Here is a 16,184-nt window from a genome sequence, read left to right as displayed (position 1 = left end):
CAGCTCTGTGGAATAGGAATTGTGGGTAGTTCTGATCCTACCCTGGTGGTTATGCTATGGGGTCTATTTTATCCCCAGTGCTCCCCAATAGGAAATGCTTGGTATGTACAGAGCCTTAGAAACTACCATGAAGGTCAAAGTTACATTTTTATCCAATAAAATAAGTTCTCCCAGTTATATATTTCTGAAGCAAACAGAGTATTGCTGGATTTCTTCCTTTGCTTTTGCATTTGAGCTACTTCAGTTTATGTATTTTCCTTATATTATAAACAGAAAAGGGTTAAAGCACTGCGGACTGATCTAGAAAAAAAGTCGAAGGAATTTGAGAAGTTGCAAGAAAAGATTGAGAAGAAGTTAGCAGACATTGACAAGCTTGTGGCTGAACAAGAGGCATTGCTGAAAAAAAACGATGAATCTCAAAAAGCATATTCTAAGGTAAGTTAAAACTGGCAGCACCACAGTGCTGACTCTTTCCCCCTTTCCTATAAAATGGGAGAACTTTGCTAAGCTTCACTGAAAGTGGAGGCATTCAAGTTGGCATTTGAATTAATATAACACACAAATCACTTGAAAGTCCAACTTTTGTTGTAACTACCATATATACTCGAGTATAAGCCGACTTTTTCAGCACAGTTTTAATGCTGAAAAAGCCCCCCTCGGCTTACACCCAAGTGAGGTGGGTGGTGGCGACAGGGATGAGCGGCCCGAAAGGAGCCCTTTCTCGCCACTGGTCCCTCTGCCGCTGCCACCTGCCTCTCGCAAGGGCAGGTACAGGAGCTGCGCTGTGCTGTTCCTCTCCCAACCACGACTCCTATGCCTGCTCTTGTGAGCAACAGAGGCAGCGGCGGAAGGACAAGTAGCCCAAAAGGAGCCCTTTCAGGCTGCTCCTTCCTCCTCCTCCACCTTTGCAACTGTCTGCGGCAGCGGAGGAGGAACAAGCATTGCGAAAGCAGCCCTTTCGGGCTTCTCCTTCCTCCTCTTCCACCTTTGCCACTGTTGGCGGCAGCCCGAAAGCAGCCCTTTTGGCTGCTGCTTCTTCCTCCGCCGCTGCCGCCACTACCAGGTTTGTGGTGTGGTGAACCGGCTTATACTCGAGTCAATAAGTTTTCCCAGTTTTTTGTGCTAAAATTAGGTGCCTTAGCTTATATTTGGGTCGGCTTATACTTGTGTATACACAGTATAGTTTTAAATATAATAGTATGATATAATTTAAAATCACATGCAGAATAGCTGATAGTGCCAGTTGTAATGGCCTCTGTAAAATGAAGCACACACACAACTAATAGTATTTTCAAAATAGCATGTTAATGGCAGTGACTAATGCAGTTTGCCCTTCCCCAAGAAAAATTTAGTAGAAACAATGTGACAAAGAACAACTCATTAGTCTTTTGGAGGCTTACTGGGGGTGTGGCAAGAGTTATATATCTTTGTCTTTAACTCTATGTTTATTTTGGTTCAAAAACTTGGAAACAAAGTTCATGAAGGCATCTTCATAAGTAGATGTTAAGTGAACTTTTTTTGTTTGTTCCTTATGCGGTGTTCATAAAACTATTTGCTGCACACATTTTAATTACAGATGTTATGTTATTATTGTTAACATTTCTGTAACGTCCTTCCTCTGAGCATCACAGGGTAGTTTACAAAATAAATACACACAAAAATACACAACATAGTATAACAGACAAAAACAATATTAACTAGCTAGTAAAGTGGAACTGTTGAGTTTCCTCAAAGTATGTATGTTTAAGTGGCAATATAGTGAAATTTTGTATTAACAGAAATTCTAAAATGTGCTTCAAACAGTTCTAATGATAGACAACCCACCTTCACGACCAAATTGCCTTTCTTTATTAGTGGTGATGTATATTAGAGGTGTGCATTGGCTTTGTGTACTTCCTGAATTTGGCTGAGGATTTTTCATTACGAAGTCAGATTGTGCTATAAAGAATGCATTTCAGTTCTGATCAAGGACTCCCTAAAGTTCTGAGTCACTCTGTGAACTTAAGTGCCACCAAAACACTACTTTTTTAAAGTGACTGCTCTATTTTTTAAAAAATAAATACTGAAACTAGCACCCTGAGATTGAGTGGGGAGGGATATCCATTTTGACTGATAGGTCTTGGTTTTAATAGTGATTTATTTTCGCAGAACATTATGATTTGGTGGAGGGATATTGACACAAACTGTTTTTCATGTGGATCAATGCTGTTTATCCACCAGCCCTCCCTCTATGCAAACCAATGGAGACATCTCCCATCCAGGGAGAAGAGGCTGCACCCCCACAAATCAACAACAAAAACCACCTCTATGGAAAGGCTGAGGTCAACATCCACCAGTGACCATTGGAGTAATAGGATACTTCCTGAGACAGGTTCCCAAATCTAGCTCTTCCTGTGGATCCTTACTGTTTACCCCTACCATTAGCCCGTTATAACTTGTATCAAAACAGTAACGTCTGTAATTGTGTGAGCAAACAAAACAATGGCAAGAAAGAGGAGATCAAGCTGCACCTTACATTCTCTTTGTGGGCAACTGTACAGATAGAGCTTAGAGGAAGAGGGCAAGCAGTGATAGGTATGAAGTGAGAGCACTAAGGGACCTGTTCCCGAGGGCATCTTGCCAAAGGACCCCCAAAATCCAGTGCTAGCACTGATGCAAGCAATAATCATTTGTGTCATTTGAAAGGGAGGAACCACTTTTATATGTCTACAACATTTGGATCAGTGCAACTGTTTTCTCTACTTAATAGTATCCTGCCATCTATCTATATAAATATGATTAAAAATGTATTAAAAATAGAATTATATTGAAAGTTACCTGTAAAGAAAATAGGAATTCATGCATAAATACTGAGGTTCAAAGAAAGATGTTTAACCATTAATGCATTGTGCATGTAACGAGTGGGATCTTATTGCCAGGTCTTTTGTCTGTTTATATTTTTCAGAAAATTGTCCAGTTGAATGAGCAGCTTCAGAAAATTGATGAAAGGGAAGCAAAAAAATTTAAAGAGCTAGAAGCACAGAAGAAACGTTTCCAGAACTTATTAAATGATGCACAGGTGAATGTCTTAATATTAGCACTAACAGGTTCTATTTACATTAGATTACCATTCTTTGATGGTTTACTCTGAAAAGCTAGCTTGTACTTTCTGTTCAGTTACTTTGGCTACACACGGAATTTCTATATGCAGACTTTTTCACTACATGCTGAAACTAACTTAACAGGTCCATTGCCTTGGAATGAGGTAAAGTGCAAAGAGAATTATATTGGGGTCACTGAGAAGCCCTTCTTTATTTGCCATTCCAGCTCTTATTGCTTTGAGGGCTTTAGAAAAGGAAGGGCGAAAATCAAAATAAGGAATAAAAGGGGTCCATCATAGAAATAGCCTGCTGATTGCACCTTTGCACAGCAGATGGCATCTTTTTGTAAATTATGGTGTATGTTTACTATAATAGTTACAAGTTGCCTCTGCTACCAAGGAATCATTTTGGCTTTTGTTACTGAACATTTCATTTATATAAATGTGCTTTTAACGATAGGCCTGTGTACAAAAAATGTCTTATTTGCATTATTATTTATTCCATTGATATTGATGGAAAATACTAGGGAGAAATTATTGAGTTCATATAGTTAAGCCGGTTGGTTAGAAGCTTTTTTTTATTAATGAAAGCAGTGAGCTTTTTGGGGTTTTTGTTTGCAATTATGCTCTGCCCACAGTCCTCAGTAAATTCTTCTCAAGCACTTAGATTTGAAAGCATATTAGGAACCAGGCTTATTGTAGATTGTTTCCAGGTTTTATAAATATTATACAATATCTAAAACCAGCATGCAGTGAAAAACTTGCAGTAAATCTGTTGATTTGTTAAAGGATTTTACAAATGGGTACAGGAACAGGATGAGCACTGAGATTCTGTGCAGTTCCTTACTAACACATTTGGAGAGATTGCTCAAAAAGACTAAAGGATATGTTTGGGAATGCATTACTCGGAAAGCAGGGATCTAGCCAGTTCAAGAATGTGATTTCAATATCTCTTGTACCCAGACAATCTAAATTAGGATAATTTATATTATCCTAATAGCTAATGATAGGTAGTGGATATAGTGTTGCAGTTGGAGTTAGGAAGCCTACATTTACTTCCGTGATTGGTCATGAAACTTATTGGCTGACCTTGGGCCAATCTATGTGCAACTGCTCTTGCAGACAGTTAAGAACCTTCAATGTGTGTGTAATGCAGTTGTTACATTTGCTCCGTTAAAATATTTACACTGGATGCAGATTTATTTCCAGACCCTTGTCCCAAGTTCTAGTATTTTTGCTTGTTATCAGACTCGCCAATCATTCAGGTTCCGTACCTTGAGTAATTGTGCCAATTAATTGATTAAAGTTGCAGCTGCAATAAATCTGTTCAGATTTGTACATGCACAGTGATCCACAGTGCCATGTTCTTGTATTTACTTGAGTGCCTGGCTACCCAACAGATGGCATTATCATCTTTGACATTGTCATGCTCCAGGAGTGATGGGGTAGCCTGAAACCATGCTGACCTCCCACCCTCCTCAGTGGGGACAGTTTGAAAAAGAATCCTGGATTTATTCTCTCTCTCTCCCAAGCAGATGATTCCTGCTGTGACAGTTACATTACTGATTATCTGTTTGGCACTGTGCATGTGACCCCCAGTTTAGTTCCAGAAACTGCATATACAGCATCATTTAGTACATGTGGTTCTTTATCCGAGGGGTCTTTGTGCACCAGGAGTAGGGAAAAAGACAGTCTTTTTCATGTATCCATTCATAATACATAGTGGTGGTAGTAACTTGCAAAGTGAGTTGTCTGGATAGACTCCTACTGCTTAAGGAAGTTGTTTTATAATATTCCATTTTATTTTGCTAATTTTCCTGAATAAAATGTGCATTCTATGATTGATCTCCTTCACAATGTTTTTTATTTTGAAATATTTTAGGTATTTTAGTTTCCAGTTAATTATGTTTCTTTGAATGTTTACTTTATATTTGTCTTTCTTCAGTAATGTTTCACTCTGGGTTATTTTATTTGCTGTTTTAATGTAGGTTGAAAACTTCTTAGAGATTCCCCCCCGTATAAATATAAAGCAGAATAGAAATGAAAATAACAAGAAGTAGTATTAGTGGTCTGCTCCATCCCATTTCCATATTCATCTGTGATGGTTTCCTAAATCCATGTTGAAATCAACGTTGTTTGTTAGCATCCATCAGTCTCGGGAAACAGCCTCAGGGTGAAGTCAAACTGTTGGAAAGTTATAGCTGTTGAGACCAAAACAATACAGACATGTTTTGTTGCACATGGGGCAGAAAAGAAGGCATCCGGTTGTGCTGCAGCAGATGCACCATGGTGTTTATTATCTCTGCACTCCCCCAGCGGTCATTCTTCCTCTAGTGAGTCCTCAGATGAAAGTACACACCATCTTCAGTTAAGCTGAAGGCATATAAGAGCACCAGGGAGAAGAGTATGTCAAAGAGAGTTGAGGCAAGAACACAGCTATTTCACACCACTCTTTATAGGGAGGGCATCCAAAGATGAGCCACCATACTGGATGGTGCCCTGCATATTCTTGTGGAAGGACACAATTATCTTGTGAAGCTTAAGGGCATCTATCCTCACATCATTTCTCCTGCAGCTGGCACAGTGAGAAAATCATGTTGACTGTTGACCTCTGAGCTCTGAAGCTGCATTGTAATTCAGCATAGACCCTGTCAGCAAGTGACTGTAATCTGTTGAAAACTACACTGGCAAAGGCTTTACCCACAGTACTCAATAGGGAGATTCCAGTCACGGTGGTCACCTTTTTCCTTTTAGAGGGGTCACAGTGCTGGAGTCACACATGTCTTGTGGCACAGACCCTTGTTCCCAACACTGCAAGAGGAGGCCATAGAGGTGTGTGTCAGGAAAAAGCAGCAATGCAAAAGCCAGCTGCAGGTGGCTGGAGTGCAAAACAGGATGTTGATGTCTGGAACTGTACTGGTGGGGAAAAGGGGAAGTCCATTCTCTGTACTGAGCACCGGATGTTAGCTCAGAGTGTCATCTGATCTGTACTGGAAGTACAGGGGTGGAGTAGTGACTCTACTGCCGGAGTCTGGAGAGTACAGACACGTTTTCTCTGTACTGCTGAATGACAGGAATAAAGACATGTAAATAGGACTCCTGTCTGTCTTTCTTCCCCTCCCTGGGGGAATGCAGGGAGGGAGAGAAGGAGGAGGGTGTGTTCTTCTCACGTCTGAGGAGGATCGCCGATTTATGACCTTGCCTGCCGGGAGACGCAGACAGGAAGTATCTCACTCGGTTTGCCCCGGGGAGGCCAGTTACCTCTGACTGCGAGCTGAGATAGTGACAGTGTGTCACAAGGGAGGAATTGAAGCTGGCTTTCATCACTCCTATTGGGATTCTGTCTTGTCGTGGGGCTTTACCACATGCCTGAGAGTTGATGGTATTCTTCAGCTTGTCAAGGAAGGGAGGGACATCAATCTCTTCCAAAAGAGGCAGGGTATGGATACTGTCAATTGCTGTGTCAGAGACCATGTTTTCCTGCAAGTGCAGTACTCTGCCCATCGCTTCATCCACTTGCTACTGCTGTGATGATCTTTCCAGACAAGGTTTTCAGTGGTGCAATTTGCCTGACTGTTGGTCCAAAGGCTTTCTTCATGTCTTTGTACACTTGCAAGTGTTGCCAACATCAGCAGCGAGTTGAATGCTTTAGCCAGTTGTCATTTTACATCATCTGGCAATCTGCTGGGCCTCATTCCTTGCCTTTCTCAGTGTAACAATTGTCTTTTTGCAGGACGCACACTTGTAGTTCACAAGAGCCTTGCACTTTGTGCAATAACAGTCTCCATGCCATCAGACCAGTCAGGGATCTGTTGCTCTCTTTAGCCAAAGGAGGATATATTTGTGTTGTAGATTGTCTCTTTGCTGTGTTCCACCTTGTTTCTACACTAAGTCTGGGGCAGTTCATTAGAGCTTCTTCGGCAGAGTAGGAGAAGAGTTCACAAAGTTCAAGTGTGACTCTTCTGGAAGTGTTGTAAATGATAATTTAATGTATTTCCTTTGAAAATACAAATTGAATAGGTGTGTGTTTTATTTAAGTTTCTTGAATTATACAAAACAGTAATATTACAAACAATAACAGGAGTGTAGCTATATTATTTCTAAACTCACTTTGGAACTTTTTCAGCTGGGAATTGTTCAGGGAAGTTTAAAATCTGATTGATCTTTCTGTTATATTTTAGCCCAGGAGATGCAGATCAATTCAGTCCATGTCAAAATTCCTCAAGCATCCCTAGCTTCTGCATTCCAGTCATTTCCACTGGATTTTGACATTTGACTATCAGTCTATGATCTTTCATTAGATTATCCCATAATCACAGAAACAAGAGGAGTTGAAGATATTAAAGTTTCCTATAGCTATCGTCAAAGTGCATACATGTATGAAGACTTTTGTTTAAACAAACATAGCAAAAGAATAGTGGACCTGTAGTGCCAGTATCATTTAGTTCATGCAGAATTCTGCTTTAACATGAGGGTGTCCTTTGACTCTTTTCTTTGTTCTGTGATCTAATGTAGCAGCAGCATTCACATAGCCTGTTAGAACAATCCTGCAAGATTGGTCTGTATTATCATAACCACATTGCAGTTGATGGAGCTGAGACTGAGATATGGTGGCTTGCCTAAGAACATTTTGCGAATTTGTGGCAGTCATGATACTTGAACTGGAATTCAAAGCTTCACAGCTTACATTCAGAACCCTCCACACTACACCAGCTTTCATCATATTTAATAACATAATCAATGTAAAGACTAATGTATTTTGTACATGAGAGCATGACTGAAAAGAGCATGTGTATTACTGAGAAAGGGATGTTGAGCAATGTGCTGATGTTTAAAAACATATTTTGGAAGTCTTAGAATTCTGGTTGTCAGTTCATAAAACACACTTGGGAACAGTAACTTTGATGTACAAGTTTGTGCCTTTACAGAAAAGGCATTATTCTACTTGCACTAAATGTTTCAACTGCACTTCCAAAAACAGTTCTATTTCTTGGGTATGCAATTTCATGCATCGTCGCACATAATTGTGCACTTAAAACACAATATCAGGATATCTTCCCAACTTCAGAAGTGTGTGTATATTTTTAATTTTCAGGTGAAATATTTAGATATTTCGACCCAGTTTGATGAAGTCAACAGAAATATTGCAAAATTCCAAGATGAAATGAATAAAGTAGCTGAAATGAGCAAAGTAAAGGAAAAACAGCTGGCTAACATAGAGGCAAAGGTAATAGTGTTAAGGTAAGACACTCCATTTCAATAAAGTTGTGAAGGTAATACATAAATTTAGTATAAATGATGAACACAATATTGATGTATTACTAATACCATATTATCTGAAGAGAACATAACAATATTTATCCATAAATAAGGAGTATTTTTCATATTTTATGCAAAAGTAGAAAAGGTTCATGATGGATATTCTTGTCTTGTAAATTGTATTTTAGGCATTAGAATTGCATGCCCCAACCTAATAAAATTCATGGTCAGTTGCATCTTTAATTAGTTGAAAATAGTTCGTTTTGTTTGTTTCTTTGGGTAAAGAAATGTGAGTTTTCATTTCCTGGGAATGATAAATTCTAACATGAAAACAGAAAAAGGTTCTGTTCAGCTAAATATATGGCAGGCCATGGAAGCCTTGAATATGCTGCAATAGGCTTGATCTTTAGGGTCAAAGTGGGAAAAGAGAAAAAAAGATTTTCTGCCAAGGAATTTTGGAGTAACCTTACATATGATGGAGCTTATGGAAAGAATTACTTGTCTCATGCACAACTCATGTTAAAAGTAGCTCCTTGACTTACTATCTCATAAATAATTGGTCTAATGTAGAAAATCCAGAGTTGGTTTATAAAAAAAGCATTGCTGACCTTTAATAATAATAAGGAAATAATTTCTCTGTATAAGTAAAACAGCATTGCTATAAAAGCTGGTATTGAAATCCAAGAATGAAACAACAACAAAACAGGCTATGAACAAGAGGATATTAGGACAAGCCACACAGCTTACAAACCAAAGCATATACCATGGTAGATCAAAACAACAGAACTATAACAATGCCTGGAGCAAATTTGAGTGACTGAAACTGTTTAGGGGGCTTAAAAAATTTTATGTCCCATGTCTCAGTGTAACACAGACCTGAAACTAAAGTGGTAAGGATTGATCCTTTGACCTCTCAACTGACTTATTTTATTTTAATTTATGCATGATTATTATCTCCCATATCTTCCCCAACCATTCCGCATGAGAGGGTAGGTTTGATTGCCTACATTAACATGCCAAGGCACCCTTTTGCAGCTATCAAATTGCTAAGAAGATCCTTGTGAAGATACAATGCACAACCTGCTTCCAACCAGTGGAAGAAGATGAGCTTAGAGGGTTTTTTCAACAGGGCATTTCAAAGTGTCACCTGGACAACTCTGTACTCCCACCGTAAGTGGGGGAAAGTGCCCACTCTCCCACACCGATCCAGTACTAAAGGCTGGAGTGCACGAAGGTTTTATGTAATCTTAATTGGTGTGAGATGCCAACATACAGGGATGCGGGTGGCGCTGTGGTTTAAACCACAGAGCCTAGGGCTTGCTGATCAGAAGGTCGGCAGTTCGAATCCCTGCGACAGGGTGAGCTCCCGTTGTTCGGTCCCAGCTCCTGCCCACCTAGCAGTTTGAAAGCACGTCAAAGTGCAAGTAGATAAATAGGTACTGCTCCGGTGGGAAGGTAAACGGCGTTTCCGTGCACTGCTCTGGTTCACCAGAAGCAGCTTAGTCATGCTGGCCACATGACCTGGAAGCTGACTGTGGACAAACGCCGGCTCCCTCGGCCTATAGAGCGAGATGAGTGCCGCAACCCCAGAGTCGTCCGTGACTGGACCTAATGGCAGGGGTACCTTTACCTTTACCATCATACAACTCATTATCTTATATTGAGTTCAAAGCCTAATGGTACAAACTGGTTGATGTCTTCTTTTGCAACTTTAAATGCAAAGAATTTTATGTTATTTATTAAGAAACCCATAGAAAAAGATATTTCTTATAAAATAATGTAACCTAACAGTAGGCTTGCTATAACAACACATATAATTAGGACCACACTTTTCTGTTTCACCAATAAAGTGTAACCTCTCTCCCTCCTTCCAGGTTGTGGTGGGGTGGGTGTTTGTTTGTTTGCTTGCTGTTTGTGTTTGTTTTGGGCACAATCTGATGGTTCTTCCTTATAGTCTCTTTGCAGGCACACATAGTGTACAAATAGATTATTTTCTTAGTGGTTTTTAATGGCCCATTACACTAGCATTGCCTGCCTATAACCTTACATCTCTCGTCTCTCATCACCTATACAGGCATATCTGTAAATAAATGCATATGAGAAAAATACCGCAAGTCTCCAGTACTCTTTCTTCATTAAAAGACTAACCCTGAAAACCTTCCTTGGAACAGCCTACTGCTTGGAGAAGTGGAGAGCATGAAACAATCACTTTAAAAGAGAAAGTTTTGAACTGCATGTATCAAACATTAGGTTACACTCCTGAGCACACTTACGAGAGAGCAAGTCCCATTGACATTAATGTGGCTAACTTCTGAGTAAGCTTGCTTAGGATTACAGGGCTAGAATACCATCCCTATGCCAGTAAGCGCTGAATGGACACAGCTGTAGTGTGCTTCCTTTTTCAAAAAGGTCCCTCTGGATATTTATACCAAGATTTCAAGATGCAATGATTGGAAACTTCATATCATGAAGTATCTGGCATTGATTGGACTGATTTTATTTAGTGGAGTGTGGCATGGAAATATAACAGGCATATACCAGGAAGGAGAGTGCTCCTGTGCTCCAATCCTGCTTGCGTGTTTTGCACAAGCATCTAGTTGGTCACTGTGAGAACAGACTGCTAGACTACATGAACCCTTGGCCTGATCCAGTGGGCTGGTCTTAGGTGTGCAGAAGTTCAACCCCCCCCCCCAGTACTTTTATGCGGTTTACAGGTACTAAGGGACAATTTGTTGTTTTTGGAAACTCCCCTGGAGATTTTATAGGTCACCTTAGAGACACGTTACTTGGAAATAAAATACCATTTTATTCTAGTAATGATATTTTTTTCTCTTAAAGGGAAAAGTACACTAGAATAAAGGCAAAGGAGCAGAATATGCAAACATTAGTTGATTTTCTCCATGATCGGCTGGATTATAGTGAAAAAAAATTAAAGACAGATAACACAGCATTTGAAGAGTGTATATGGAAGAGACAGAAATCCCTGAGAGAAAACGAGGTCTGTGTTGTTTGAGTTATTTTTGCTCTTCTTTTTATTTTTTTGAGAAAGTGCATTTTCTTTTAAAACCAACTGCGCTCTTGAATATTTCAGCCAAAATAGGGGTTTCCAGATGGAACTTGACTCAGGCATTCAGGCCACACTCATGGGGAGCTATCAGTTTCCAAAATATCCTGCAAGACAGTGTCCTTCCAGTGCAGGCATGAAAATTCATTCATCAGTTTAGTATGCTGGGCTTCAGCAACTGGCTAAAGCTTTGTTCACAAAAATGGAATGAGTGTCTTTGGGGAGGGGACTTTGTATTGGTGACAGCGGCGTAGCGTGAGTTGTCAGCACCCGGGGCAAGGCACGTAATTTGCGCCCCCCCAACCCCTAACCTGCGAGTTGCCGCTGGCGCTGCCGCCCAAACGACACCGCTTGCCCGGAGGAGGAGGGGGGCAGAGAGGCGAGGAAAATGCAACGGCCCAGCAGCTGCAGCAGCACCGGCGGAGGCGGGGCTGTGAGGAGGGGCTGCCTGGCGCGTCCTCCGCTGCGAGCGCTGAGAGCCGCTGCCTGCCGGGCGCCTTCAGCCCGGACGCGCGCACAGCTCGGCGGTTCCGCGAGACATGCGGCTCCGCTACAGCCTGCGCCCGAGGCTCTTCGGCGACTCCGGAGGCAGCGAGCGCCCCCCCCCAGATGTTGCGCCCGGTGCGGCCGGCACCCCTGGCACCCCCCACGCTATGCCACTGATTGGTGATAACAATTTTTCACAGTCCATTTACATTTAAGTTTGGAAGTTTCATAGTTCGTTTTGTTAATCTTTCACTCTGGGATGTGAAACAGCTATTTTTGAAGACAAGACAGAGGGATCTTTGTGATAACACCGAGGCTCCCATGACAGAATAGAATCAAGTTACAATGTGCACCCGACATATACAGTAATTGACACTTGTTTCTGGCTAATACCTTTTCAATGAAAGGTTCCAAATAAATGTATCATATCATATCCATGGCAACCTACTGGTTAAAAACTTAGGTTTCATGGATGAAACTTTTAGACAAAAGTAAATCAATCGAAGAAATAAACAAAGGCAATTTAGTTTGCATCCAGCTAAATCCTTGCACACACTGGGAATGACTTCTGGAAGCACAAGAGAACTTCTCCTTTCACCCCAGGCACACACCCCAGATCTGCTCTGGGTTTCCCAGCCCTTTGCAGTAGCTTTTTTTCCTCAGGGGGTGCATGAGGGGAGGAGAAGGAGAAGAAGTTTGTTTGTGTTGAAGTTGTTCCCCACACACAATGATTTAACTGGATTCAATCGTTTGTGTTTTGACTTTATCATTTAATTTGGGAACTGGTGTTGAATTGTTTGAAACAATATGTTTCTCAAGTAAACACAACCTTCTAAATCTGCAGAATATGTATGTATTCGGACATGTTGTGTATGTCATGTCATGACTGTGCTTGCTGATTGCTGTCAGCTGTGATCTTCCAAAGCTTGGTGATCAAATTGCATTTGTGGTAAACTTGTCTGTTTGAAGTTGGATATGTTTCTTTACTTAAGATTGTTTTGTTCCTCCTGATACTATACACAAAAGCATTAAATGGCAAAAAGGCCTTTTTGAATAGCCTATGGGGAGGAGAGGTAGCATTCCAGTTACTGAGCAGCATATGAGGGAAAGCAGGGATGGAAGTAAGGTTCTTAATCTCATTGGTGTCCCTTGAACAGGACAAGACGATTTTGATTGATTTTGTTTGCATTCTAATGAGAACTACCTAATCAGGTCTGTCTTAAGCATATGCAGTGCTGGCGTGCAAAGATCTGCCCCCCCCATTTGCCCAGTCCCAGGTAAGCAGGAGGGCAGAGCCAGCTGGTGCCTCAGTGTCTCGCTGGCTCAGTCGCCCCCGAACTCACGGTGTAGAGCCGTCCACAGCAGAAGAGCCTGCTGTGGCGCTCCAGCTGACGGACGGGCTCTTCCCTGGACTCAACTCTTGAGCCCCGGACTCTCGGCCTGGTGTCCCTGAGAGCCCGGCGCCTAGGTGCCATGCACCCCATGCGCTTATGGGTAAGACGGCCCTGTACCTAATTCACACTTCTTGAACCAACATGCAAACTGATGCACAATTATCCTTTGAGATTCGTAGTTCTCTTAATTTTGTGATGCACTTATATGTGTACAAAAATGTATATATTGGGAAAGGGGCGCATAAAATGGCTATGTTAGTGAAGATAATGTATAAAAATCCATTACGTTAGGGGATAATGCTTGCAAAAATATGTGTATTACTCAAAACGGCAAACAAAACTGCATATTGGGAAAAAGATGAGGATGATGATGATGATGATATATTTATACCCCGCTCATATGGGTGGTTTCCAACAAATAATAATAATAATAATAATAATAATAATAATAATAATAATAATAATAATAAAAAATTTATTATTTATACCCCACCCATCTAGCTGGGCCTCCCCAGCCACTCTGGGCGGCTTCCATAGAAACCAAAAATACACTAAAATATTACACGTTAAAAACTTCCCTGAACAGGGCTGCCTTAAGATGTCTTCTGAATGTCAGGTAGTTGTTTATCGCTTTGACATCTGCTGGAAGGGCGTTCCACAGGGCGGGCGCCACTACCGAGAAGGCCCTCTGCCTGGTTCCCTGTAGCTTTGCTTCTCGCAATGAGGGAACCGCCAGAAGGCCCTCGGCGCTGGATCTCAGCGTCCGGGCAGAACGATGGGGGTGGAGACACTCTTTCAGGTATACTGGACTGAGGCCGTTTAGGGCTTTAAAGGTCAGCACCAACACTTTGAATTGTGCTCGGAAACGTACTGGGAAACGTACAAAAGATTTTAAACAAAAGATTAAAACAACATTTAAATTAGGACTCAAATTCTGGCCAAGTTTCATAAGAATGTTATTGGGGGGGACGGGACTGCAAATTGTGACATAAATTTGGAGAACTGAATTTAAGACTGGAAAACATGGGGAAATGAGGGAAACCAAAACTGACAAATTTGCCCATCCCTACTAGCAAGCCCATTCTATCAAATGCCTTAAAAATATATAATTTTAAAAAATTATAAAGCACTTATGAGATGGTCTGAAGATATATTTGGGTCTTTTCTAGCTGCTTGGAGGTTTATTCTTGTTTTACAGTTTGTTGTTTGTCTGGGCAAGACACACCATGAACCCTGCTTGGGATCAAACACTAAACCAAACCATGGCTTAGCTCCAGGTAAGCAGCCTCAAGATAGCCAGGGGGGAGCCAGTTAGCCATGATTTTTACCATGAGTACACTTGCACTCTCATGGCTAACCATGTTTTGGGTTAGTGTTATGTGCACACTGAGCCTGTGAACCTTCCACTGGGAGAGGAGTAGGAAACTAAGGAGGTCAGTAGAAGGAAGACTATAAATAACTGGAAACTGTGAAGTCCTGGGAAAGATAACTGTGCTACCTATATTGCTCTCAGTTTTGTTGCAAGTATTTACTTACTAGGTTTTATAACAGAGTTTGGCTGCAATTGTTGCCCTTAGGTAGCAAACCTTTTCAGAGTTTTCTATAGCAAGTTCCCTAGCAAGAGAGTGGTGGTAGATATAGTGCGAAATGTGGAGCTTGAAGTACAACTGGAGGAAAGGAATGGCTGAACTGAAAGAATTGTAGTTATTATATTTTACTATCATATGTATTTAGGCTGTGTTGATTTTTTTTATGGGCCCCAAAGAAAGAGGCTTTTAAAATAAGCCTGTGCAGAGATCCCCTGTTTCCTCCAGGCTATTCTGTATGTGCAGGGTAAGGGTGACAAATCGTCTGGCTATAAAATTGTCTTTAATTAGCTGACTCAGTGACTTCCAACAGTGTGTTATGCTGGTATGTGGGGAGTCCCATGCTACAAGATAGACTTTGAATTGTGCTCCTTGCTCCTGGGTAGACTTACTGTTATAGCAAAAGTGTCTTACATGATGTCCTGTGGGGAGTGCTGGCAGTATTACCCAAATAGCCACCCCACTGTCTAGTTTTATTGGCTTACAGGAAAGCTATACCTACCCTCCTAAGGTATATGGGTGCCATGATGGTAATAACATTTAAAATGAGCATAAAAGGAAAAATAATGGGAAGGACAGTGGGAATTATAAAAAGTGCAAATTTGTCTATAGCTGCACTGAAAGGCATCATGTGATAAAAATATTGCCATTTTTGCTGTAAATAGTGGTTAGATGGGTAAAGAAAACTGCAATACCTGCACACAGTGGATGTAAAACATGAGGATTTCCCTTTCTTTAAATGCATACTTGTTGTTGTTGTTGTTGTCTAGTTGTTTAGTCGTGTCCGACTCTTCGTGACCCCATGGACCAGAGCAATTTAGAAGGATTAAAATCTGTGTTACAGATTGTGAATATAGAATTAGAGGTCTTACAGTGCAATCTTATGCATGTTTACCTGGAAATCAGTTCTTCTGAGTTCAGCAGGGCTTGTGAGTAGGCATGTATAGGATTACAGTTGTAGTTATTCTCTGTTTATAAACATGGGGTACAATGATGTAGATATATGTATGTGGCAAAAAATGCAATTCTCTGATGTAAGACCTAATTTACCTAATATTGTGAATGCAAAGATGGAGACTAGGAAAGAATCCACACACACACACTGAAGTTTCAGATACCGTGTTATCATTTTACCTCTGTTAGGTGAAATGAAACCCCAGTGGTTTGCTTATTTACTACTTTTATTGATTTCCTTTCATGAAAAGCTAAGGGTGACTGAAATAAATACACTACTTAATTAAAATTCACAACAAAAATATCCAGTCAAAAAGAACAACATAAGAAGAAAAAATAGCATTATTAAAACTAGAATCAGT

At 40.8% G+C, this 16,184-nt stretch overlaps 1 protein-coding gene across 8 annotated transcripts in view; it reads left to right on the top strand.

The window, feature by feature from the left end:
• CCDC178 (coiled-coil domain containing 178) overlaps positions 1 to 16,184 on the top strand; it is a 128,663-nt gene that overhangs the window by 30,483 nt on the left and 81,996 nt on the right. For 7 of the 8 annotated variants that reach the window (XM_082234810.1, XM_082234811.1, XM_082234809.1 and 4 more), the window contains 4 exons: positions 274 to 435; positions 2,945 to 3,058; positions 8,175 to 8,320; positions 11,177 to 11,336. In XM_082234810.1, the coding sequence (XP_082090936.1) occupies positions 274 to 435; positions 2,945 to 3,058; positions 8,175 to 8,320; positions 11,177 to 11,336 (582 nt within the window). The remainder of the gene's footprint in view (positions 1 to 273; positions 436 to 2,944; positions 3,059 to 8,174; positions 8,321 to 11,176; positions 11,337 to 16,184) is intronic. The other variant, XR_014222614.1, reaches the window with a different exon arrangement.

This window comes from Podarcis vaucheri (assembly GCF_965113315.1).
Source record: "Podarcis vaucheri genome assembly, chromosome: 8".
NCBI lineage: Eukaryota > Metazoa > Chordata > Lepidosauria > Squamata > Lacertidae > Podarcis > Podarcis vaucheri.
The sequence above is the reverse complement of the archived record's forward strand: the minus strand, read 5'-3'. Positions and strand labels throughout refer to the sequence as shown.